The 27,142-nt window shown below is 43.6% G+C and overlaps 1 protein-coding gene across 1 annotated transcript; it reads left to right on the top strand.

The window, feature by feature from the left end:
• The first annotated feature begins 978 nt into the window (after positions 1-978).
• On the top strand, positions 979-27,142 carry olfml2a (olfactomedin-like 2A). Its single transcript, XM_053624090.1, has 8 exons — positions 979-1,392; positions 19,071-19,334; positions 20,458-20,565; positions 21,556-21,732; positions 22,376-22,646; positions 24,671-24,955; positions 25,064-25,255; positions 25,869-27,142. Exons 1-8 carry the CDS (start codon positions 1,303-1,305, stop codon positions 26,471-26,473), a joined length of 1,992 nt encoding a protein of 663 aa, XP_053480065.1. The 5' UTR covers positions 979-1,302; the 3' UTR covers positions 26,474-27,142.

Here is a 27,142-nt window from a genome sequence, read left to right as displayed (position 1 = left end):
CTGTCTGATTCTTCTGTTGAATAAAACATGCTGTAGTTTAATTACTATTAGGTATAACATCATCAACAACAACAACAACAACAACAATAATAATAATAGTAGCCTAAAGGTTTGATTAGTATAATAGTCCGAGGGGCACAGTGGCTAAATGGTTAGCACGATTCCCACCTCCGTCCTGTGTGCGCGGAATTTACGTGTTCTCCCCGTGCTTCCGGGGTTTCCTCCTGGTACTGCAGTTTCCTCCCCCAGTCCAAAAACATGCGTTCTAGGCTGATTGGCATCTCTAAATTGTCCGCAGCGTGTGAATGAGTTTGTGTGTGATTGTACCCTGCGATGGATTAGCACCCCGTCCAGGGTGTCCCCCTGCCTTGTACCCCAAGTCCCCTGGGAAAGGCTCCAGGCTTCCCACGACCCAGTGAAGGATAAACGGTACAGAAAATGGATGGATGGATGGATAGTATAATAGTCCTAAATTTTAATAGCAAGATACAACTGAGAAAAAAACAGCATTAATAAGAAACATATATAGGCCTACTTTTAAATAGGCATTTGGATAAATTATACACGTATTATAAAGTAAATATATAAAGTAATGTTAAACATAAAACTCGACTGTTTTATTTACTTATTTATTTGGCTGCAATAAATACATTCCTCACATTAACCGACAGATGGCGCACATACTTTTGCCCATATAGTGTAGGCTGTATATCACAGAGGGATGTGTAAAAGTCCCTCCTGCACCTACACAAGCGTTCAGTACGGAGTTAGAAACTCATTCAGGATTCAGTTTATCTGCAGGCCTAAAAACTACATCAGACACGTCCTGGATGCATTTATGATCAATTTTATACGTTTAATAATAATTAAAAAAAATACTAGGAAAAGTATTTATAAATTTTTAATTAATGTTTCATTAATTACAAATTATATTATATTATATTATTTATTTATATTCTTGCTGATCAATCAAATCAAACCAATCATTACTGCAATATTTCAGTGTTCATTTTCTCTGTTTTTGTTGTCTTTTGGTTGTGACCACGCCCCTCCTGACGCGTCACGTGGTGCTGGAAGCTGCGAGTCCGCGCGCACCGCACAACACCGCCAAGCGCGCGCGCTGAGACATGGAGCGGTGAAGAGGCGCGCGACGGAGGTCTGGAAGTCTGCAGGTGTTTGCGGTGCTCGCGCTGCGTCCTCTAAACAATAAACAACAACATCAACAACAACAAAAAGAAAAATTTGTAGTGTGATCATTTTATATATATATAGTTTTTATTTTTATTTAATTTTTTTATTTAAATGGTCTTTCTTTGGAAGAACACGATGCGGATTCTCACGTGCGCGGTCACGATGCTCGTCTTGAGTCAGCACGTCGGCGCTCTGAGTAAGGTAAGGCGCTTGAATGGTGTGCATGAAGGGCCATAAATATTGGCACCCCGTAATGTAGTGCATTCGTGCAACGAGTGATGATCGGAGGACTGCTAGATAGCGACTGCTTGCAAAACTATTGGCACCTCAATGTCATTAAGCCAGGCTCTTCACGTGCTGTTTAACAAGATCTCTGCTCCATGCACAAAGTTCATTTACATTCGCAACCTTTTCCTTACAAACCCAAAACAGACGTTCCAACTCAGATGTGTGTGCAGCTCAAGCTGTAGGAGGTGAAGCAGTTAAAAAAACAAAAACAAACTAAGATATTTCAAGCATAACCTTCATTCCAGAGGGATTTCCAAAGATCTGAGTGTGTAAATGAGTTCCTCACTCTCTCTCTCTCTCTCTCTCTCTCTCTCTCTCGCTCTCTCTCGCCTTTCTTCCACTATTCGCTTTGGCTAAAGCAACATCGAAGAACATAAACAGTTATATTTAGATTCTTATTTATTCACTTAGCAAATGAAAGATTTGTTTAAATGTGAGGCAGATGATACAGACAGAGAGAGAGAGTAAAGAAGAAAGACTGAGAGAGAGAGACTGAAAGAGATAAAAACAAAAAGAGAGACAGAGAAGACAAACAAAGAAGAAAACAGAGATAGATAGACAGATAGATAGATAGATAGATAGATAGGGAAAAGAATAGATAGATAAATAGATAGATAGGTAAATGGATGGATAGATAGGTTTTCTTTATTGATCCCTTAGTGGAAATTTGGGAAAAGTAAACACAGACAGATATAAAAAGAGAACGAGGCAGTCTAAGAGAGACAGACTGGAGAGAGACAGACAGAGAGACAAAAAGCAGACAGAGAGAGATGGGCAGGTAGATAGAGCAAAAGAAATAGAAGCTGAAAAGAGAAAGGAGGGAAGGACAGACAGGGAGACAGGCAGAGAAACCCGACAGAGAGAAACAAGTAAAGACAAAGAGAGAAGAAAACATGCCAAATCTCATCCAAGTGAGCCAGCTGAGTGCGAGACATTGAAGGAGAGAAAGATTGATATAGAGAGAGAGACACAAAGACTGATATAACGAGAAAAAGACAGCCGAAGTGAGACAGACTACAGAGTTAAGGTGAGAGCGACAGAAAAAGAGACAACAAGAAACAGAGAGAAAGAGAGAGAGAGAGAGAGACAAAAACCAGATGAGAGACAGAAAGACAGACAAAGTAGAGACAGACAAAGAGACAACGAGAAACAGAATGAAAGAGAGACAAGCACAAAGCAAGACAGACAGACAGAAAGAGAGCTGAGAACAAGAAGAGAGAGACAGGCAGTAAGAAATAGAAAGAGATAGACAGAGAACAAGACGGTTGAAGAGAGACAGAAAGCGGGACAGAGAGACAGACAGAGGCAGTGACAGAGAGACAGATAGATATAGAGACTGGCAAAGAAAGAGAAGGCAAAAATGACAGAGAGACGGGTAGATAGATAGAGAGAAAAAGAGATAGAGAGAGACACTAATAGGTAAATAGAGGGAGAAAGAAAGAAAAATAGAGAGAGAGAGGGAGAGAGCGAGCAAGACAGAAAGAGACAGAGAGAGAGAGCATGAGAGAGACAGAGGGGGGAAGAGAGAGAGAGCAAGACAGAAAGAGACAGAGAGAGAGAGAGCATGAGAGAGACAGAGGGGGGAAGAGAGAGAGAGCAAGACAGAAAGAGACAGAGAGAGGGGAAAAGAGAGAGAGAGAGACAGGGAGAGAGAGAGACAGGGAGAGAGAGAGAGCAAGACAGAACGAGACACAGAGAGAGAGAGGGACAGGGAGAGAGAGCAAGACAGAAAGAGACAGAGAGAGGGAAAAAGAGAGAGAGAGAGAGACAGGGAGAGAGAGAGAGAGCAAGACAGAACGACACACAGAGAGAGAGAGAGAGAGGGACAGTGAGAGAGAGAGCAAGACAAAAAGAGACAGAGAGAGGGGAAAAGAGAGAGAGAGAGACAGGGAGAGAGAGACAGGGAGAGAGAGAGAGAGCAAGACAGAACGAGACACAGAGAGAGAGAGGGACAGAGAGAGAGAGCAAGACAGAAAGAGACAGAGAGAGGGAAAAAGAGAGAGAGAGAGAGACAGGGAGAGAGAGAGAGAGCAAGACAGAACGACACACAGAGAGAGAGAGAGAGGGACAGTGAGAGAGAGAGCAAGACAAAAAGAGACAGAGAGAGGGAAAAAGAGAGAGAGAGAGACAGGAAGAGAGAGAGAGATGATTAAACACCAACTGACAGTGATGTCATTAACATTATTCTCATTGCTGTTCATTTCTTCCTGTACTGTTGTTCCTTCTATGCTCTATCGTTCCTCGTCCTGACTATCAGGTGATTTAGAGGAGGAAAGTCCTCAAACCTCACGGCTCAGTGGCACACCCTGTCCCAAGCCGAGATCCTCCAAGCTCCTACGGGTCATTAACTCACTCCCACAGTGCCGCTTGAACCGTGATGGCTAATTTCTTTAAGTACGAGTAATTGGAGGGAATGTGGAGTATTTGAATTGGCAGAAAGATCGACACAGTCCGGGATCACGTCACACTTTCGTCACGAAGCGTTTTTTGCGATTCGGGAGGAAATGAGCGCAGGTCCTGAAATAAGGCTCCTTAGAGAGTTGTTGACGTTTAAATCCTCTCTGCGGACGCGTGTAACTCGGAGCGGTCCACTTTATCTCGCTGATGAAGAATGTGAGCACTGAATTATTCATGCGTTAAAGCACACTTATTCATTTGGCACGACTTAAAAGAGAGGCAGAATCCAGTCCAAGCGCAGAGATGGAGGGTCGAGAGTTGAAGGATCATGCCGGGATTTGAACCCACAGCTTCTCGAACTGGTCATTAGTGCAGAAACACGAACGTCTGAGCGACACCTGCCCTGATGAACCCGTTTACACTTAAAGTGAAGCAGATGGAGGGGAAAAACCAGATCGACAGATATAGAGAGAAAGAGAGGGAGACAGGGAGAGACAGAAAGACTAGTGAGAGATACAGTGACAGAGACAGAGAGACAAAGAGGCAATGAGATAGAGACTGATTGAGATCTAGACAGAGACCCACAGAGAGAGAGAGAGAGATTAAAAGAGTAAAATGTAGAGACAGTCAGAGTAATAGAAAGAGAAACGTAGTGAGGGAGAAAGATAAAGCACCAGAGAAAGAGAGACAAGAGATTGAGAAACGGTCAGTGAAGTTTGGAGAGAGAGACGTTTAGAGAGAGAGACAGAGAAGGAGAGACAGGTTGAGAGAAGTACAGAAGGATCGTGAGGGTGGGAGATATAGAGAGGCAGAGAAGGAGAGACAGGTTGAGAGACAGACAGAACAAGAGACTGGGAGACGGGTTGAGAGAAAGACAGAGGGACGGTGAGTGTGAGAGAGACAGAAAAAGAGAGACAGGTTAAGAGAATGAAGGAGAGTGTGAAAGAGAGAGACAGGTTGAGAGAAAGACAGCGACAGTGAGTGTGAGAGAGAGACTGATAGAAAGAAAAAGCCATTGAGGGATAAAAAGAAAAGAGAGACTGAGAGAGAGAGAGAGAGAAAGAGAGACAGGTTAAGAGAATGAAAGAGACAGTGTGGGATAGAGACAGAAAGAGAGACAGGTTGAGAGAATGAAAGAGACAGTGTGGGATAGAGACAGAAAGAGAGACAGGTTGAGAGAAAGCGACATTGAGGGAAAGGGAGAAAGAAAGAGAGACTGATAGAGAGAGACAGAGAAAGAGAGACAGGTTAAGAGAACAAAAGAGACAGTGTGGGAGAGAGAGAATGACCGTGAGAGACAGAGAACGACAGACAAGTTGAGAGAAAGACAGAATGACAGTGAGTGTGGCAGAGAGAGACTGATAGCGAGAGATGGAGAAGGAGAGACAAAATTGAGGGAAAGACAGAGTGACAGTGAGTGTGGGAGACTGAGACTGATAGAGAGAGAGACAGGGAAAGACAGACAGGTTGAGAGAAAGACAGAATGACAGTGAGTGTGGCAGAGAGAGACTGATAGCGAGAGATGGAGAAGGAGAGACAAAATTGAGGGAAAGACAGAGTGACAGTGAGTGTGGGAGACTGAGACTGATAGAGAGAGAGACAGGGAAAGACAGACAGGTTGAGAGAAAGACAGAGAGAGCAGGTGCTCTGATGATGGTTTACTTGAGGATGCGGCTGAATGAACCTGCAGTACAGAAATGGCTTTTCTCCCACATTCTTCACAGAGAGTGTGTCTCTGGCACCTGTCTGTCTGCACAAACTGTCTCACTGCTCACATTTCCACACGTCCTGATCGCTCCATTTACGGCTCCTCTGTCAATAATCAGGCAGAGAAAGTTGAAAGTCGTGTTTGGTCCTGAGCCTGAGAGCTACATGTGGTCTGGGTTTAACCGATCGAGTCCAGACCGGCATCCATTATTAATAATAATCCGTCTGTCCTGTGATCTCGACCAAAAAAAAAAAAAATAGCTGTGAAAGACCTGTCAAACAGCGCACATCTGTAACCAAAACACCACTGGAAAAAATTACGTCAAACGTGCTAAGCACTTTAGCAACATTAACTGTCCGTGATATGCTACATAGCCTGAAATGTACTTATGTTAAAAAATTGTTAAAAATTCCTTGAATGTAAAATGAAAGATTGTGCTTTAAATACTTAGTTTAGCATCGAATCGGTGAACATATAACCCAAATTTCTTGGGTTACCAAAATAAATACACGGCTAATCACTAACTAGCGGCCATGTCTGATTTCTGTTTTGCTAATTTCCTAATGTGGCTTGTGTTTCATTGTGGTTCAAAATTCACTCCAAAACTACCTGATACTAAGATGACGCACCGTATAATTATCTAGTATTTTAGTACAACACGAAAATTAACCTAGCAAGGCAAAGGTCCGGTGTGAAGCTATAGCTATAGAGTTTCTGTTAGCTAGCCAGCTAGCGTAGTCTCAGTTGACGAAACAAAGATATTTCTGACTAACTTTCCTAACAAATAAAACAAGCTAATGAGTGTATTGGTCCATGTTGCATCCACAAGCTTTCACCAAAAACATTCAAATGAAGTAAAATTGCATTCAGTGAAGCAGAATGACTCTAGAAATGAGACAAAAGTATCGAGAACGTCAACATTTACCTCAGATGTGTTGGAGAATTCGCAAGAAAAGTCTCCGTATGACTAAAATGACACTGTAAACGCACTTAGCATTAACCGCTAACTTCCAAGCACTAGCATCGCACTCAGTGAACAGCACACTGTATGGAGGGAACGTAAACCTCTTCTTTAATCTTTATTCTTTTTTCTCCTTCCTTTATTCCTCCTTCCTTTCTGTCCCCTTATCAGCTGAAAAGCGATCTTTAAGACGTTTTTAGTCGTTAAGCACAAGTTCACTTTAATCCCTTTACTGCCGTTTTTCAGCTCCTTGTGAAAGAAGGTTTCAGGAAATCAAAATCTAGTTCTGTTCGTTATCTCGACTTGTTTTCTGAGGATCGCGTGAAACGTAAGACCTTGATCTCGGACAGAATAACTGGTGGGATCGCGCGAGTAAACGGAGCCACGTGTTATTTTGCGCGCTTGAAGCTGAAGAGAACGTCAGAACAACGTTGAGGCAACGTTTCTTTCCGACTGAATAAAAATAAAACAAGGTTCAGGTGATATAAATGTGGAAACTAATGGTGTTGAGATAGATGTCTCTGAGTGACATAGTGATGAGATAGTGTGTATGTGTGTGTGTGTGTGTGTGTGGGCACCAAGCCCAGGACTGTAATAGGAGGAGATGGAGCGACTCCACTGGGGTTAAAAACAATGCAGTTGTGCTTACACAGCTGTTGCTCTTTGGAGTGCCACTGCCTCTCCCACACCACACACCACACCAACACACCCTGCCCTCTCTCACACACACACACACACACACACACACACACACACACACTCTGACTCTGTGTAGGAGTCAGACTGCCCTTTAACCCGTATTCCATCTGATAGTCACGCTTTCTTTTGCGCGAACTAATTGCATGTTTGCTGCTTTGTGATTAGGAAAACCCCTCGGTATAGCTTTGTAAACCTGATCGGTTAGCTAAGATCTCCCAACAACAATAAAGGCCAAAGGGCTCACAAGTGTTTTTTGTCCCAGATGGGGGAGAAAAAACCCCCCGTCTCCTCTCTCGTCTCCTGTGTCGTGTTTCCACACAACTGATTTATTTTTATTCATTAGTTACCACATCTGACGCCTGCAGCAGAGCTTTCAGACAGTGAAACCTTTTTTGTAGAAGGTTTAACATAGTTTACAAATAATTTCATATTATTATAACGTTTTTAAAATGGATTTATTTATTATTTTTGCAATGTATTATATTATACACCGACCAGCCAAAACATTAAAGCCACCCGCGGAATATCGTGTAGGTCCCCCTCTCCTTGTGCCACCAAAACAGCTCGGACTCGTCGACGCATGGACTCCGCGAGACCTCTGAAGGTGTGCTGTGGTAACTGGCATCAAGACGTTAGCAGCGGATCCTTTAAGTCCTGTAAGCTGTGAAGTGGTGCCTCTATGGGTCGGACTTGTCCCACAGACGCTCGATCGGAGACGCTTGCGATCTGGGGAATTTGGAGGCCGAGTCAACACCTTGAACTCTTTGTCATGTTCCTCAAACCGTTCCAGAGCAATTTTTGCAGTGTTGCAGGGCGCATCATCCTGCTGAATGAGGTCACTGCCATTATGGAATACCGATGCCATGAAGAGGTGTACTTGGTTTAGGTAGGCGGAATGGGTCAAAGTAACATCCACATGAATGCCAGGATTTCCCAGCAGAACATTCCCCAGAGCATCATACTGCCTCCGCCAGCTTGCCTTCTTCCCATAGTGCATCCTGGTGCCGTCTCTTCCCCAAGTAAAAGAATGGCACTTTTTGGTAGGTACTAACCACTGCATACTAGAAACACCACACAAGACTTGCTGTTTTGGAAATGCTCTAAATCAGTCGTCTAGCCATCATAATCTGGCCCTCCAGTGTCAGACATCTTTTCAGACATCTTCAAGACAGATGAGTTTAGCGATTTCTCCGTGTAGTGTTTTTTTCTGTCTTGGCCGTGCTTTCTGGGTGGGCGGGACGGTGTTAGTTTCTCTCCCCTGTCAATCAGAGGGACACTGACCAATCCTGAGCTCGTGTATTAGGAAGTAGGCAGTTAACCCTTTCCATCGAGTGTGTCCAGCTGTCCTGTGATGTAGCATGATGAGTGAACGAACGATTTATTTTTGTCCATTAGCAACACAGCTTGCGTCCAGTCACCTAAAATATAGTAGAAAACAGTAGCAGAAATAGAAATGAAGGGAAGGGTGGAGTAATGAGGGAATGTCTGTTTTTCCCGGAAGAACAGCGAAACAAGAAACCGTCGTCAAGGAAGCTAAAAAAGAACAGAACGGAGTTTTTCCACCACAAAAGAGTCGGTTTGATTGGATCTGCTTCGGGGTGGCATTGTTCCATCGCCATAACAACTCAAGTGAATTATGTAATTATTGTTCAATTCAAACATGAAAGGTGTGGGCGTTTTGAAAAAACCCCCAAATCTAAATAAAACATTGTTTTCTTAGCAATTGCAACAAATGGAAAGGGAGCTAACAGCTAATAGCAAGAAAAAAGTCCCTGTGCATATGAAATTAATGTTTTGGTACAATTTGCTGAGGTAAAAATTGCTTGTAACCATGGTGACAAGGTCAGAAACCGACCCTGATTGGTTATTCTCATCGGCTTTCTTGTATTCTATATTTTGAACTATTTCAGCCTAATATATTATTGATATTTAGTATAAAACTGTCGAAACTGAAGTCAAAATAAAACCCTACGCCACCGGGATCTCTCCTCCCGAGGGACCGGATCAGAAGCTAAACATAAACACGTGTGACCTTTTCTGACCAGCGACCGCAGTGACCACCGCGCGTAACGTCCAGACCGCTGATGGAGACGTATATCACTGAAAAAAATAGCCACCAAACCTCAGAATGCTGTCTGACATGAACGAATGCTAACATAGACACTTTTGAGCATGTGTGATGACTCTTTAGCAGGAAACGTGTAGGCACATTGTGGCTTCTGACAAACATCCAGCGTTATTTTATCCTGTGGACTGCCGGAGAAGCTGACGGTTGCTGGCTGTTTGAGAAATTCAATCATCTGCACCTGTTCCTCCAGACTCGTTTATTTTTTAATCTTTGGTTACGTTTATGTTTATTAAGAGCCATATATCTGTTCGCGCACGGCACATGCAGCCATCTGCATCAATCCACACTCTTAGCAGAAGCCTCAAAAGGATGCTAACTTTATTATTTATTTTTACTTTCCTTTAAAAGTAGGGATTTTATGAATAGCATGCTAGCTGATTAGTGGTAAGTGTAGGCTACAAAAAAAGCACTACACAAACCACGATGCTAACTTTATTGGGCTAAGAGCGCCTGAATGACAGAGGCACAAGAATGCTAAATATAGCTAACGTTATCCTTTATTTTTTCTTTAATTAAAGTAGTAAAGACATATCTTAAACATTTATAATAATATAACTTTAACATATTATCAGTAGCCACATTTCAGTATTATTTTAGCTAGCTGTAAAAGAAGTGAGCATCTGAGTGCCTGTTGATCGGCTAAGCAGTGATTAGCGTACGCTAAAAGACTCGGATGCTAGGCATTTGATTTTTGTTTCCTATTTATTGTTTTATATATTATATTTTGTTTGATTTTCTTGTCAAATTTATGCCTTATTTTCTGTTCTATTAAAAAAGTTCTTTATACACATTATGCGTTATTTTTTTTTATAATTTTTTTTTTGTTGATGCTTTACTTTTCTAAATAGGTGGGATTTTAGCTTTCGTACATCGTATATTTGTTGACGATCTGCCTTTCGTGTCCGATCTACGAATTAGCGCATGAATTAGCAAGCTAGCTAACTCTCCAACGAAACAGTAAACAAAAATTAACGCTGTAGTAATTACACTTCCTGCCTACTGCGTATTTTGTTCATAGAATAGTTAACAGTTTCCTCAGAAAGTATTGTTTTAAAAAACAAATCTTATTCCTGCACTCAGCTAATTAGCGCTAACTCTCTTTAGGATCTCGTGTGCTGCCGTATGAAGGGCCGTGTTTTAGGACTCGTGAACCTGTTACTGCACTTCATGAGAGAGATGTTTGGCTAACCATGTATGTGTCCAAATCCAAGAAAAAGATCAAATATAAACCGATCTGTGATAGCTATGACTTCTGTTTATCTGTACAAATTATAAATAGTCAGAACTTGGCCTCTGTTCCACTCAGAGACTAAAGGGATTGTGTGAATAGCTTGCTAGGTGATCGGCTAATTATTGGTTAGTATAGCGACCGAAGCCACATGCTTGCTAAATAGCGCCAACTTTACGCTTTTTTTTATGCTACACGCTCGACATTTCTTCTTAAAAAAGCGATATTTTGGCCCGTGGTCTGCCACAGAAGCTGCCGGTCGCTGGATGTTGTCTGAATTTTTGGCCGCCAGCAGTTTCTCGGAATACGACCTCTTCCTCCGCGCTCATTTTTATCTCTACTTTCTGTTCAGTGTCATGGACGTCCAAGATGGTCACAGGGTCTCTCAGGGCTTCTGGAAAAGAGAAGAGCGTATGTTCAAGCTGCAGGATCCACATCAGGAGCCCAGGGAAAGATTAGTGTAAACAAAAATTTAATCAAGATGACAAGACTGCGCTTTGAAGTAATAAACCGTAGTGAGGAATTGATGGCAGCGCACACGTGAATGCTCTTTCTCTGATAAATAGACAAAGAGCCAACCTGTGATCAGACCCTGTTTGTATTTATAAATACCCTGGATTGATTGAATAATTAAATCTGGTGCGTGACTGCACCGGATTCTCGTTTAATTGCTGGGGGGGTTACGTAACGAGATTACAGTGTGGGCTGGGATAGAACTGGGGCAGGTTTTAACCTTGTAACTAACGGCAGTGACCTCTTTCATCAGGATAACGCGCTCTGAGACTGAAAATTGTTCAGGAACGGTTTGAGGAACATGGCAAAGTGTTCAAGGTGTTGACTCGGCCTCCGAATTCCCCAGATCTCAATCCGATCGAGTCTGAGCTGTTTGGTGGTACAAGTGTTAGCCAGGTGGTTTTAACATTATGACTGATCGGTGTATATGCATAATAAACATACAGTATAGAACACAATATCCTGTTTTCTGCTTTTAAACCAATCGTCAAGCTCGTGTTTGATGTTAGTTAGTTCGTTGAGGGGTTTTTTTTGTAGTTCTTTGTAAGCTGAATGTGTAAACCGTCCTGTCTCTTGTTCTTCGGTACTTTCAAAGAATTTGCGATTTTTCACAGTATAGCTACTGGTGTGTTTTGTATGTAAAAAAAAAAGAGTACCGTAATAGACGTTTTATACTATTTTATTGTATCCGGATTTTTTTATTGGATCCGTTTCTTTTTTTGACCTGGTCCGGCTCATGTGTGAGAGCACAGACTTAGATAGAAACAGTTTGAGGAGGAATGTCGTGGTGTACAACCAAAATCAACGAGTCTTCGCTAAACTAGTCTGGGGATAATTCACACTCCTGGGCTAATGATGTGTGTGTGTGTGTGTGTGTGTGTGTGTGTGTGTGTTAAAACCGCGAATTCTATCTTCAGTAGCGGTTATATTCTTCGACCTGCTTTGGCATTTCTTCAGATCTACTAAGATAACGTCCTTCTCGATTCCTCAGCGACGTCGACGTGTCTTTATTAACCACGACCGTAGTCTTTAAGCTGGAAAATAAAATATACCTCTCCTCCACACTTTCAAGTATCTTAACGCTGTAAAATGTGTCGGTTGTTAACCGCTTCGAAAGAGTTGTTCGATTTAGATGCGAATTTTGACGTACGAGCATTTTAAGAAGAAAAAAAAGAAAAAATCCTATCAATTCGGGGACTCTGGGGATCATCAAATTGAAAGAAAAGTGTGAATAACAATGTGTTTAAAATGGAGACATGCATGTCTTTTGTTATAACTGCCTTGTACGCCACTACATGCGAACATTCGTTGTCCCTGACGTTTGAGATTCTTGAAAGGTTTTGATTATAATTAACCCTTACATACTGTTCATATTCTATACTTTCTCAGTGTGGTCCTGGTGAATTTTGACCCGGCCCAAGTATCCCCTCATACTCTGACGTACAGTCTCTATATCAAATTTTGAACCTCTGATCTACTTAGAATGTACAAATAGTCTGTCTGACATTAATAAATGGGTGATTAATCCTTAATGAGGATTTCAGAGAGCAGATAGAGTGCATTTCTCAGGCTTTACACCACTCGTTTATGGAGAAACGAGTGTTTGATCTACTATCAAACAATGTCATGTCCTGTTTTACCTAAGACATGAACAGCCATAATGATTTAAATAGATTCGATTGGAAATGAAAACGCCCAGAACATTCTGGAACCTTGGGGTTTATTATATGAGCATTTCTAATCATTACAACCATCAAACACTGTCCTCACTGCCATATCATTAAATATTCCTGTCTAATTATAACTATGAACTCATCATTAATTCAGCAAGTCGTCCCTATTTTGCAGTCCGTTCCACAGAGAATCTCCTTCTCTTCCGTCCCCTTCTGAATTCTTGCGTCGCCTTTGCATAGAAGGAGTCATAAGGGCCTTTCCATGTGGCACCATGGTAACACACGACCCTAACTTCTTACCGGAACGACAGCGCCAACCGACAAAGTGGCACCAGAATCTCATCAGAAAAACACATCAGAAATTAATTATACAATATAAACATGTTTCCTGAGTGGGTTTCTGGATCAGCGACTGAATTCAGATGGATTAAGAAGATCTTCATGGGAAAAGCGTTGAATGGAAAATTTTTAAGTGTTTAATGGAAAATATTTTCACAGAGGCGAATCGGAGGCTTGCTCAAGGACTCAGTCGTGAGATTGGACTGATCTCACAAACTTTCCACCAAGGGACTACTGTAATTATTACCATTTGGGTCAGTATGCACATTTGGACGTCCTGTCGGGAAACGGCGTGAGTGCTCGGTGTCTTGTCGCGTCCCTGTGTGGTCTGCTCTGAAGCTATTCTGGCGACGGTGTGAGCGACAGGTGACAGAACAGATTCTGGAAACAAACGTGTTGGGGTTTTTTTTTTTTTTTTTTTAGAGACGTGAAATCTCATCCTTTCAGAGCTCTTGATGTTAAGACAAACTTGCAAACAAAAGCTTATTTAAATTCAGAAATACTTCCTGAAAACATTTTGTGAAAAGCAGGGAATGAAACACTCCGTGTCATGCTGTTATAGTGAAATAATCAACGGTGTGATGAAGCGCAGTTACTGTGACCACCCTGAAGTTGATTATTTCCCTATAACAGTACGTCCTGAAGTGTTTTATTCCTCTTATACCTACAATTTCTACAAACTACAATTTTGAAAGAATGAAATGTCATGCTATTTATCCATTTATAGTTACATTTCGCGTCATGGAACGCTCCCGAAACGAGGTGGTTCCTGTTCTCGTCTTTTTCCTGCACCAGGTTCGGTTCTCTCGAACCGTACAGGATTCCAGGAGTTTTTTTTAGTGATTGTTGCGGCCAAAGATATCTGATTTTGCTGCGGCGTTTTTAAAAAATTTGCGATACAACTCGCAGAGATTTTTGCGATTTGTTTTGGCGAAAAACTACTCGAATTGCAATCGCACAAAATAGTTCCGCGCGGTCTTTCGCGGTGATGTTTGTTGGTAAGCGAAGACCTTTTAGCTGTATTCGTGTTCGGCGCACGGGGCGTTGACTGAGCGCGCGTCGCGATGACGTCACATGACGCGTCTCGGCCCGAATCCGCGGTGATTTTGAAAAATATTGCATATTGCGGCGTTTCCTCGATTTTGCGTTCATTTCTGCGATCGCAAAATCACGAAATCCTGGAGGGACCGACTTAGTAACGCAAAAAAACGTCACCGAGAAACTGCACAGAGTACACTGCTCCATCCTGAAGATGTCTGAAAACTTACATTTATAACGCGCTGACACTGGAGACTCCTTCCGTAAACCGTACACACGTTTTCAAAAAAAATCCCGTTTCACTTGCAGAGTCCAGCATACGAATCCTTATACAAACGATAACGTTAGAACGAGTGCATTGATATAAACGTGTGATTAGCAGCTGTTGTAGAAAAACCACTTCTGACCAACCAGATTACAGAATTCAACAGCGCCGATCAAAGCACAAACGCGAAGGCACGCGTTCGAGACGAAGCGGTTTATTCAGAAAGGGAAAAAAACGCCAGAACGTCTTCTCTGAATTGTTTTTATTTATAGAGTCGTGCGGTCTATCAGAAACGGCATCAGGAATGCATGCGCATGATCGAAATGACTCGGTGAAGTCATCCGAGTTAACAAACAGACTCGTTGTTGAAAGTCAGTGGGCTCTGATGTGTGAATGTTAGAGCTCTTTCACCTAATTATCCTGTAAAAAAAAAAAGCAATAATGGGCCTTCTGTGCTGCTTGAAAAGAGAATATTGTGGGTTTGCTGGCGCTGCAGAATCACCGACACACTGGAACTCGTTCATGTATCTGAACTTCTCACATACCGGCTTCACACAGCAGCACTAACGCCGTGTTAATCTCTTCCTGCTCCCCCGGCTTTTCCAACACACTCAAGGCTAGAGGTTGTCATTTGAGCGTGTGATTAACACCGAGTCCGCTGTCGTGTTTGTGTGTGTGTGTGTGTGTGTGTGTGTGGGTGTGTGTGGGTGTTCGTGTTTTAATCCCGCCTAATGAGAGATTTCCCGTCTATGCCTCAGTTTGTATCAGTAGGTTCTGATTGCAGTGTTGGTGACTCTTTTCTAGGGGAAAGTAGCTAATGCATGCTCAAAAAGCCTCTAGATGATGTCACAATATGCCATTTGCATATTGTTTGAATCGGCACGATCATTTGCATATCGGCATGATCGTTTGCACTTGTTATTTATTTATTTATTTATGGCTCTTTTCTTTTTCTTTTTTACAGCATTTTTCTGTAGTTTGATGTGGCACAGTAATGTTTATATAATAATAACTGTTTATATGTGTAATCACATTTAAAAACATATAGCATTAATAACTGTTAGTAAAATATATGCTAAATAAACGAATAAAATAAATACAGTATCCATACTGTATCATTACACTGCAATACGTTAGATATCCTGCGAAGTAGATGCGTGTAATCTTGGTAGAGTCGTGCACAGTTGTCCAGGTCATGCAATTTTTAGACGGTCCCTTACGTACTTCATCACTATAAAGCGCTGCTGCACTGCGTTCCTGAGAGATTAGCTTCAGGGGGATTTCAGGGGTTTATTGTTTGAGAGATAGAAGAGAGAATCTCGAATGTGCGGTGAATCTCCGGTGACCGCGAGACAGTCTAAAATGCGGTGAGTGACGTCATAGTATAGTCCCGCCCCCAACACTGACTGGCAGGTTTCTGTGAAAGACACGGGAAATGCGAATGCAAAAAAACTTTGCGTTTTAATTTACAGAGTTTAGAATGAAGAATTAAGAAGTGGGACAAACAGCGGCGATCAGCGACTGGATGTTGGGAACGACGGAAAAACCCTGGCTGTCCAAGATGGCCGCCATGTGTCTGACGTCACTGAAGAGCCGGATGCAGATATGTAGCATCTTATTAGCTACAGCAGCCAGTACAGAGCTGCAGAAACAAACTGCAGACCCCAAACATCAAACAAACAAATCGAATGCTCTCCATTAGTATTATTACACACACACACACACACACACACACACACGGACAACAACGTGGCACTCGAGAGACGAGATCAGACAAACGGATGTCTTGAAGCACGTCGGCTCAGACAGCTGGAGCTTACAGTGAAGAATCTCAGGCTGTAACCAGTTCCACATGTGGCCCAGTTTGGGTCTCTGCAGAGATCTCTAAATCTCAGGGGGAAAGATGACAGCCGTAAGCCGTCTGAACCGCTGAACCAGAGATCACGCCAGAGAAACCGAACCCAGCCACAAAATCGGATCAAATGACAACCACACAGATGGAGAATTAGCTGAGTACCGTGTCTCCATGTTTAAATAAACGCACTGTGGCCTTTGTGTCAGTCAGTTGCAGTCAAGGAGGCGTGGCCTCTGTGCCTGTCAGTCCTAATGAAGGAGGTGTGACCTCTGTGAAGGTCAGTCTCAGAGAAGGAGGTGTGGCCTCTGTATCTGTCAGTCTCAGAGAAGGAGACGTGGCCTCCCGGGTTGTCTGTCTCAAATAAAGAGGTATGGGCTCTGTCTCCGCCAGTCTCAGTGAAGATTTAGTGGCTTCTTTGCCGGTTAGACTCATTAAGGGAGGTGTGGCTTCTGACGGTGTGAAGCTCGATGAAGGACGTGTGGCCTCTGTGTCTATCAGTGAAGGAGGCGTGGCTTCTGCCCGGCTCTATAAAAGGAGTTGTGGCCTTTGCACTTGTCAGTTCCAATGAAGGAGGTGTGGCCTCTGTATCTGTCAGTCTGAGTAAAGGAGGTGTGGTCTCTGTATCTCAGTAAAGGAGGTGTGGTCTCTGTATCCATCAGTCTCAGTGAAGGAGGTGTGGTCTCTCTATCCATCAGTCTCAGTAAAGGAGGTGTGGTCTCTGTATCCATCAGTCTCAGTGAAGGAGGTGTGGTCTCTGTATCCGTCAGTCTCAGTGAAGGAGGTGTGGCCTTTGTATCTGTCAGTTTCAGTAAAGGAGGTGTGGCCTCTGTATCTGCCAGTCTCAGTAAAGGAGGTGTGGTCTCTGTATCCATCAGTCTCAGTGAAGCAGGTGTGGCCTCTGTATCTGTCAGTCTCAGTAAAGGAGGTGTGGTCTGTGTATCCATCAGTCTCAGTGAAGGACGTGTGGCCTCTGTATCTGCCAGTCTCAGTAAAGGAGGTGTGGTCTCTGTATCCATCAGTCTCAGTGAAGGACGTGTGGCCTCTGTATCTGCCAGTCTCAGTAAAGGAGGTGTGGTCTCTGTATCCATCAGTCTCAGTGAAGGACGTGTGGCCTCTGTATGTGTCAGTCTCAGTAAAGGAGGTGTGGTCTCTGTATCCATCAGTCTCAGTGAAGCAGGTGTGGCCTCTGTATGTGTCAGTCTCAGTAAAGGAGGTGTGGTCTCTGTATCCATCAGTCTCAGTGAAGGACGTGTGGCCTCTGTATCTGTCAGTCTCAGTAAAGGAGGTGTGGCCTCTATATCGGTCAGTCTTAGTGAAGGAGGTGTGGCCTCTGTATGTTTTGGAAAGACACATTCCTGCTGTTGATGAAACAAACGACATCATCTTGTGTCCATTCCCCCTCAAAACAGCCTAAACTTCAAAACAACTGCTCTTGTGGAACTTCACACATCGTAAACTTTTACGGCCGCTTATTTTAAACCGGTTCGGTTGTCAGTAGGTTCATGGTAACGGTAAAGCATGTGGCTTTGAAGTTGAAGTGCATGTGGATCTCATCATACAGACCTCAGCATACCATAGATACACTCCGAGATCCTGTTCACCTGCGATGTTGTTAACCTTCATACCTGTCCAATTACGGCCTTATGGCATAGTTAAAGTACTTGGTTGCGTGGGAGATGTACTGAGATGTCCAAGATGATTAGAGCTGTACTGGTGGAAATGCAAATTCCATCGAGTCTCGTCAGGATGGTGAATATATGGAAGTTCCTGTGAGGATAAGTTCAAAGCCAGCGCCACGGTAAAACTCAAGCGAGCAGTCATGGATGTTATATAATGTCTAGCAGATGGAGAGAAAGACAGAAGGGAGCGAATACTTACAGGATCTCCGTTGCCTGCTGCCGATGCCCCTCTCATTCTTCTCCTAAGCAAATGGATTTACGATTCATTAAGAACGGATTTGCAGGCAGGATTCTTGGCATGGCCGAAGCTTGTGTGTGAGGCATCGCTGGGGTGAAAAGCTGAATGGCAGCGTTTCGTGAGGATTTCGTGAACATGAGGTTCACGTTTTCAGCAAAATGTTGCCAGGCCCTGCTCCGAGATTCTGATCGCCGATGGCTTCCAGAAAACCCTAGGGTTCACCTCTCGAGGTCGTGTTGTGGAGGAATGACATGGCGCATAATCAGACCTCTTGTTTGATTTTGAAGTGCTTGCTGAAAGAGTCTGAGAGTGGACTTTACAATACAAGTCAGAACATAGGGGTGGGAATTCGTGGGCCAGCTGACTGAGACCGTTACTAGAGCGCTTGCTGCAATGAAATATTCGGCAAGATCTAAGAAGGCCAGGGTGTAATGTTCTAAAGATAACATTCCTGCAACTGCTGTAATTCTTTACAGGGATCGCTTCACAATGTCATTTTTGCAGCTCACTAATGTTTCTAAGAACCTACAAGCAATCTCTCTCATTCTGTCATTGGCTCGTTCTCCTAATGTGTGCACCTGTTCTGTGTTTACTCGCTGATCTGTGTATCTGGAATGCCTAGAAAACTCTTTGAACCAGAAGCACCTAGAAGCATAGAGTTCTTCAGAAAGTCCATCTAAAATAAAATAGTTGGCTGGGTGATATGTATATTTATATATTTATATATGTAATATAAAAACGTTCAAAGCGAGACTATAACCTTGTCATGTAGTAGTTCGTCCCTGGACCAATCGATGACCTTCGAGGAGTCACTAAATACCAAACAACAAGACAGCCGCATATATCCTAATCTCGTACCCCTGCGTACAGGCCTTCGCGGACGTGGAGCCGGTGAGGATGACGTCGGAGGGCTCGGACTGCCGCTGCAAGTGTGTGATGCGGCCGCTGAGCATCGAGGCGTGCTCGAGGCTTCGGGACGGGACCCTGAAAGTGGACGATTTTTACGCGGTGGAGACGGTGAGCTCAGGATCGGACTGTAAATGCTCGTGCACCGCTCCGCCCTCTTCGCTGAACCCCTGCGAAAACGAGTGGAGGACGGAGAAACTGAGGAAACAAGCACCCGAGCTGCTCAAGGTACGCACACACACACACACACACACACACACACAAAAGCATAACTGTGTGTATGTGTATGGCGTACACATCTTTACACTCAAATCCTTATAAAGCTGGCCTAAGAAATCATTTGAAACCTGATTAAAATTGACAAAATAAAGGGTCAATCAAAATCTGTATAAATACTACACATTGTATTATAATGCATAAACGATTACCATCGTTTTTATTTTCTCTAAAACACAGTCTGTGCCTTCTTGCAGGTGTTATTTATATCTTACATTTCATGCATGAGCCTTATTGCATGTGTTTTTACGGTGGACCGGCTACTCCAGGAATTACGGTAGTTTGAGAGAGACGCTATTACCTTTTTCTTAAGCTGCTTTTGTTTTCCATTTAAACAGTAAGCGCTATTTTAATGAAGTCAGAAACGCGCGTTCACGTTTGTGCAGGTCACGACGTCCTTCGCGTTCTCCTCCGTTTGGACTGAACGGACATGCGGCTCGTTTTTGCTGACGCGACGAGAAGCTTTGCTTTATCTTCCCTTTCCTTTCACACTCTCACGGTTCCCTAAGGTCACGATGAGGTCACGTTTTACGCTTTTCATTAAATCAGACTGCCGAGGATTCTGCATCCCTGTCGGTATCGGGAACACGATAAGCGACATCGTGCCATCTCTAATTATACCTCCATGCTTAACTTGAAACAAGTAGCAAACGGTAGCGAAAGGCTCAGGAGTGCTGAAGCGTGGCAACGTTAACGAGACACAAAAAGTTAACTATACAAACAGGGGTCTGAAATGCTTTACGCAGTACTCGTACGCTCGTACACCGTGCCACTTCTGGTCCCAGAAGACCGTCCATGCCACTAATAAAGAGGAAACACGTGTCCGAGTTTTTGACAAAAGTCGAGTTCATAGAGGGACGCATCAGGGTCGAGTTACAGACGTTTCGCCTCACGTTTCCTTCGCGGCTTCCTGCTGAGCTCCCCGATAACATCAGGATGTTTTTAGGAAGGATTTCAAAACAACGGCTGGATTTGTAAAAGGAAGTTGGATCATTGATAACAGCCTGTCCATCCAGACACATCTTATATATGTATATATATATGTGTGTGTGCGTGTGTGTGTGTGTGTGTGTAGCTGCATTCCATGGTGGACTTGCTGGAGGGGACGTTGTACAGTATGGATCTGATGAAGGTTCATGCGTACATGAATAAAGTCGTGTCTCAGATGAACACGCTGGAGGCGGTGAGTAACGATCTAACGTTAATAAAAAACCGGGTAACAGGTTGGGATTGGATGAACGGATTCACGAAGGAGTAAATGAAAACGACTGAGTGAGTGCATGGCTGGATTAATGAAGGAATGAAATATGGAAGGCTAAATACACTGATCATTAATGAAGGAGCCATGAAACAGAGCGAACAGGTGAATGAATGCACGAATGAGTGAATGGCGGAGTGAGCAGGTGGATTAATGAAGGAGTGGATAGACTAATGGAGGAGTAAATGAAAAGACGGATTAATGAATAAACGGTGTAATGAATGAGTGAATGGGCGGATGAAGCGACTGACTATATGTGTGAAAAAAGTCAATAAAATTCATATAACAAGTGAAAGTGAATGGACTGGTGGGGTAATGAATAAGTGAGTAAACAAATGGACGGGTGGATGGATGGATGGATGAAGTAATTCATTAGTAAATGAATCTATCTATCTATCTATCTATCTAAACGAATGCATTGTTTAATAAATTTCTGCATGGATGGATTATGAATGAAGCAATTAACGAGGGAGTGCAAGAATAAATGAACAGATATATCGATGAACGTGTGAACAAACAGATGGAATAACGAATCAGTGAATAAACGACAAACTGAATGAATGAATGAAGGAGTAAACGAACCCAGTGATTACGTAATATGTGAAAGAACAGAATATGAATTAAATGAATGAGTTATTGAGTATATGTGCGAGTGAATGAACAGATATAACGATGAAAGGATGACTAGTGGAGGAATGAAAATTAAGAAAAGGAGTAAATGAATGAATTAACGCCGGAGAGAACGGAGGAAGGCATGTCATGGACGAACGAGTGAACGAGCCCTCGGATTAAAGAATGACGGCAGGTTAAGATGGACAGGTGGATGGACGTGCGGACAGGTCGAGGGCTTGGCGGACGGATTTAGATGGAATATTGGACGAAATAGAAAAGCGGTTCGATCCTTTCCCCCCGCAGACGATCAAAACGAACCTGAGCCGTGAGAATGACTTCGTTCGAGACAGCGTCATGAACCTGTCCAATCAGCTGAAGAAGTACGAGAACTACTCGGACATCATGGTGAGCATTAAGAAAGAAATCTCCAGCTTGGGAGTGCAGCTGCTGAAGAAAGAAACGACAGACAACAAGGCACAGGTGACGCTGACGAACACACGAAATACACTCAAAACACACTTAACACACAAAATACAAATATGACGTCGCGTTAAAGTTTAGTCAGAGTGTGTCTCCGGTCATGTGACCTTTATTACGCGTGAACACAGACCAATATTTCAAAGACACGCATGAACATATTACAGATATATAACAGCTATGAACTGTTATTAATGAGTAGTTAATTACTTATTCATTAGTTATCGATATTAATACGTTCACACTAACAATCAAAAAAAATGCAGGCAGTCGTTTGTTTCTGCTTTCTACGTAAAACGAAGCCACCATTTCAGAACCTAGCAAGTACAGTTAGCTTGTTTTGCTAACTCGAGCATGTGACGTAAATCAATCGACCAATTTTCCCACTCATTAGCGAGTTAGTAGGCTTTAAAAGCTATAGATTTATACGTAAGTACTACCTTTTCTCATTGGATGTAAAAAAACAAAAGGTGTACCGGCCACGCCCACAAGAGACAAACTGCAAGCGATCTCATTTGCATGTTCTCTTTTCGCAGTATTTTAACCTTAAATGAACCTCAGGTTCGCTAGAGACCGTCATCACTCGCATTCACTTGCAAGCTATTGAAAGTACTGTGACTGGTTACCGGCTCATGTATGATTGCAGGCCACCGACAGCAAGAAGGGCAAAGAGGCAGTAAAACCCCCCAACAAAAAGTCCCCGGTGGATAAATCGCCTCCAAAGCCTCCCAAAGAGAAACCCGTCAAACCCAAAAAGGAGCCTCCGCCTCCCAAGACGCCCAAACCTGCTAAACCAGAGCCGACCCCCAAGAGCAAACCGGCGGGTCACCAGCCGGGGGTCATCAGGGGCATCACCTACTACAAAGCCACCAGGACGGACGAGTCAGGGACGGACAGCGCGTCCAAAGGAGACAGAGGTGCGTTTGTTTGTCTGTGTGTGTTATCTGTGCGATGGAAGTTTATAGAGTACACACACACACTTATCCACGTGAATCACTCACTCCGTTATGAGTTCCTGACTTCTCATGCTGTTTAAAGAACCAGCGCCAAGTCTTTCGTTGTTACCTAAATGAATCCCATCACTCAGCTTGCTTTCATTAAAAGGATGTTAGCTTTGGGGCAGGCTTGTTGCGATAGTCGGTGTTCCCAGCGTTCCCGGTGCTGGGGCCGCACACCGATTACATCACTTCCCCACTGTGGCACCGCCCCCACCGTCGCTTTGCCTTTTTATAGTAATAAAAATCATTTAGTTCAGGTAGAGAACGGACACTACAATTAAAAACTGAGCCGCAGCACAGATCAGCAGGAGTCAGACTTCATTCGTCACGTGACGGGAGCGACGCGAGCTGACTGACAGGACGATGGCGGAAGATCTGGTTTCGAAAGTTCTGTGTTTAATGTAAGCGAGTTTCTCACTGCACCGGTTTGTAGTTGTGTTTTTCATTAAGAATAATAACGAACCCACCGTTCGAGCAATCGGCGTTAATTCGAAAAAGCGAAAGTGATAGCGGTGTATTACCGGTGTATCACGTCGATTAACCGGTAGGAAAATTTCCTCACCGTCACATCCCTACTTTAGGGCTGTTTTACTGTTTCGGCTGAACAGCTTCGAAACACCTCCGGTTGCCACTTGTTATTCAGAACTGCCACGAAGTCACAACCCCCCCCCACACACCCCCCTGCTGGGCCACGCCCTCCGTGAGGTTTTATAATGCGCTGAAATCTGCTATAGGCATCCTGCTTCTCTAAAATACGCTCTATAAAACGTCGTCCATAATCCCTGTGCGCTTGTATTTTCTCCTCATAAGAGCCGTTAGAGGTAATTGTGAACAGCAGAACTGCTCCGAGGCAGAAGAAACGATCCCTTAGTCTCGGGCTTTAATGCAGAAGAGGCAAACTTTCATGCCTAGCGAAAGAAAAATGATAATATGCTAATACGATTTGGCTGTGTGATAACCCTGAGTGTACGCTTCGCCGTACGTGATCGGAATCTCTTATATTCACCGCACCAAAAGCCCCGCCCACTTTATACTGCAAGTCACCATTTATTCCAGCTTTGGAGTGCAGATTGTGGCCACAAGACCGAAATTAAGCTCATTCACATAAGCAAATTGTTATTATTGTTATATAATGAGTCTTTATTGATGACGTATACGTTACAGCACAGTGAAATTCTTTTCTCCGCATACTCCAGCATGTCAGGAAGTTGGGGTCAGAGTGCAGGGTCAGCCATGATACAGCGCCCCCTGGAGCAGAGAGGGTTAAGAGCCTTGCTCAAGGGCCCAACAGTGGCAGCTTGGCAGTGCTGAGGCTTGAACCCCCGACCTTCTGATCAGTAATCCAGATATATATATATATATATATATATATGTAATCCAGTATACCAAAAACAACGCTACCGAGTTCTCATACTGTGAATATTCTACATTTCCTGAAGAACTTCAAACATCTCGTGATATTTCATGTAGCTTCAAGGCACGCCGTGGTGTTCAGTATGAGATGCTTTAGATCCGCTGTTCCTCTTCCCTGAAGTGGTTTCTTCATTTGTCTTGCGCTGTTGGAGTTATGTTGTAATTGGATTCTTTGACTTGAATGCACAATAATGTTTTGCTGTATTTATGTCTGGCTCTCATCGAGCTCGTGGTTAATGTTCCAGACGGAGCCCCCCCATCGGTGCAGGAAGAGCAGGCTCAGATTAGGCTCGCTCCCCCGACATTGTCTTCGCGGAGATGTGTTTTGCATGGCGCGACATGAGACGGGCTCGGCTTGAAAACGCAAACACCGCGGGGATAGACTCGGTTACAGCGCAGGAAGTTACTACGAGCGCAACATCTCATAAATAATCAATAGCGCTTTTGAAGTGGAATCTCTGATGCTTCGGGGTGAAACATTGAACTCTCGGTCGTAATCCTTTTCTCCCTCCTTCCTTTGTCTCTGAAAGAAAACACAGCCAAAACCCACAACGTCCACCAAATCGAGGACAAGGGAGGTTCCGAACTCGTCTTGGAGGCCATCGAGGGCACCACTCCTGTGCTGCCAAAGACAACAAGAACAACAACAACAACAACAACTGTTGCTTCAACAACAGCTGCCTCACACACACAAACAACCACCAGCGTTGAGGAGCTTTTCACCACAAGTTCCACCGAGTCAGACCCAGAGATGGAGAAACGCACCATCACCACACCGTCGCTGAAGAACGCACAACCCGGCTCTAACAAGACAGGTAACACGTGGGTTTCCTCTGGGTTCTCCAGTTTCCTCCCACCTCCCAAAAACTTTCTATCCAACAACACTGTGTAAATGTGTGTGTGTGTGTGGTTACTCTGTTCAGTGTACATTAAACCACCGGAGTGTGAGGGCACCATCGCCTCGGTGGAGATGCCGGAGAAGCACCACAGCTACGGGCGTAACGAAGGCGCGTGGATGAAGGACCCTGTCGCCAAGGACAACAAGATCTACGTCACCAACTACTACTACGGCAACAACCTGGTGGAGTTTCGCAACCTGGACAATTTTAAGCAAGGTAGGAACCGCTCCAAATCTCCTGGGTTTGGTTATGAGATAAATCCCAAACTTCGAACATCCCACAGAGCGGCATTAATTCCATTATTAAAAATGGGAGCGAATACGGCACAATGCGACTCTGTTTAGACGAGGCCATCTACCACAAGTCAGTGGGTAAAGAGGGAATTAGAAGAAGCAACCAAGAAGAACCAGTGATGCTACCACAACCATGCTTCACAGTGGTGATAGTGTTCTCAGCATTGGCTTTTCGCCAAATGTAGCACTCATTTCTATTCATTAGATATATTTTTTTTATTTGTACAAAATTTACTAATTACATTGACAACCCCCCAATGCCCCACCCCCATATTATGGGCTATATTGTGTTGATTCATGACATAATCTCAATTACATCCATTTCAGTTCCAGGTTGTAACAAAGTATGAAAGGGTTTAAGAAAGGGGGTGTGAATACTTATCTATGGCGCTGTATATACACAAATTTTTCCCAAAATGTTAGACAGAGTCTTATCATTCCAAGCTTCCAAGTTGTTCCAAAATCTCACTCTAGTACACTTTACAGGTGAAATCATAGTGCAGACGTTTTTACTCACTTCCTGTATCTGATCGTAGGTCGCTGGAGTAACCTCTACAAGCTCCCGTATAACTGGATAGGAACGGGTCACGTGGTCTACAACGGCGCCTTCTACTACAACCGAGCCTTCACCAAGAACATCATCAAGTACGACCTGCGGATGCGCTACGTGGCGGCGTGGACGCTGCTTCACGACGTCGTCTACGAGGACACGACGCCGTGGAAGTGGCGCGGCCATTCGGACATCGACTTCGCCGTGGACGAGAGCGGCCTCTGGGTGATCTACCCGGCAATGGACTACGACTACTCGCAGCAGGAGGTGATCATCATCAGCAAGCTGGACCCGAGCGACCTGTCCACCAAGAAGGAGACGACGTGGAGGACGCGCCTGAAGCGCAACACGTACGGCAACTGCTTCGTCGTGTGCGGCGTGCTGTACGCCATCGACGTGTACAACCAGAGAGAGGGCGAGGTGGCGTACGCCTATGACACGCACACCAACAGCGAGGCGGCGCCGCGGCTCCCGTTCACCAACGAGTACGCCTTCGTCACCCAGGTGGACTACAATCCTAAAGAGAAGGTGCTCTATGCCTGGGACAACGGACACCAGCTCACTTATAACCTTCACTTTGTGGGTCAATGAGACGCTCGGAAAAGCGTTCGACCTTTAATTCAGGAAATCTGACTTTTTAAAGAGGGGAATAAATAGAAAGAAGATTATAATAACCGTACAAGGGAAGCGGACTCTTTCTGACCTTCAACAAATGCCGACTAGAGCAACGTCGTGTAGTTCGTGTCGCAAAAAGTGGTTTGGAAAGTGGAAAAATGACAAAATTCAGGGTTGGCACATTAAAAATGAATTCTTCCGACATTTAAATGATGATGCTACACAACGTTAAGAAGGTTAACATTTAAAAAATATATATATTTTGTGAGAATAAATAATATTTTAATAAACCTATAAGATGTTTATGGTACTTGTATTAAAAAGGGTGTATCAGTGTATGTAAATGACTCATTTACGCTATAAAGTTTGTAAAATATAATTGACTTTTGCACTGTAAATATTTCCGGAGACCGTTAGCGACGGAGCTGTTTGTTAGATCAATAAGGGTGTGGGGTTTTTTTTTGTTTTTTTTTTAATTATTTTTTTTTTTTTTTACGTCTCCTAGTAAACATTAGTTAAACTCCTGGATGAGTTTCTATAAGCGTGTCTGTTTTGTATGACTCACGTATGGCGGGTGAAATGTTCCATGTTTTCTGCACTATAACTGAAATAAACTTCAACTCCGTTACCACGGTGCCTCTAGGA

This window comes from Ictalurus furcatus, chromosome 5, assembly GCF_023375685.1.
Source record: "Ictalurus furcatus strain D&B chromosome 5, Billie_1.0, whole genome shotgun sequence".
Lineage (NCBI taxonomy): Eukaryota > Metazoa > Chordata > Actinopteri > Siluriformes > Ictaluridae > Ictalurus > Ictalurus furcatus.
This window is presented reverse-complemented; position numbering and strand designations above follow the sequence as displayed.

Bases quoted from the DNA above. Each gene is read 5' to 3' on its own strand.
- olfml2a (XM_053624090.1), top strand. From the start codon at position 1,303: ATGGTCTTTCTTTGGAAGAACACGATGCGGATTCTCACGTGCGCGGTC. The intron at 1,393-19,070 runs GTAAGGCGCTTG...CCCTGCGTACAG, and splicing joins ACGTCGGCGCTCTGAGTAAG to GCCTTCGCGGACGTGGAGCC. The intron at 22,647-24,670 runs GTGCGTTTGTTT...TGTCTCTGAAAG, and splicing joins CGCGTCCAAAGGAGACAGAG to AAAACACAGCCAAAACCCAC.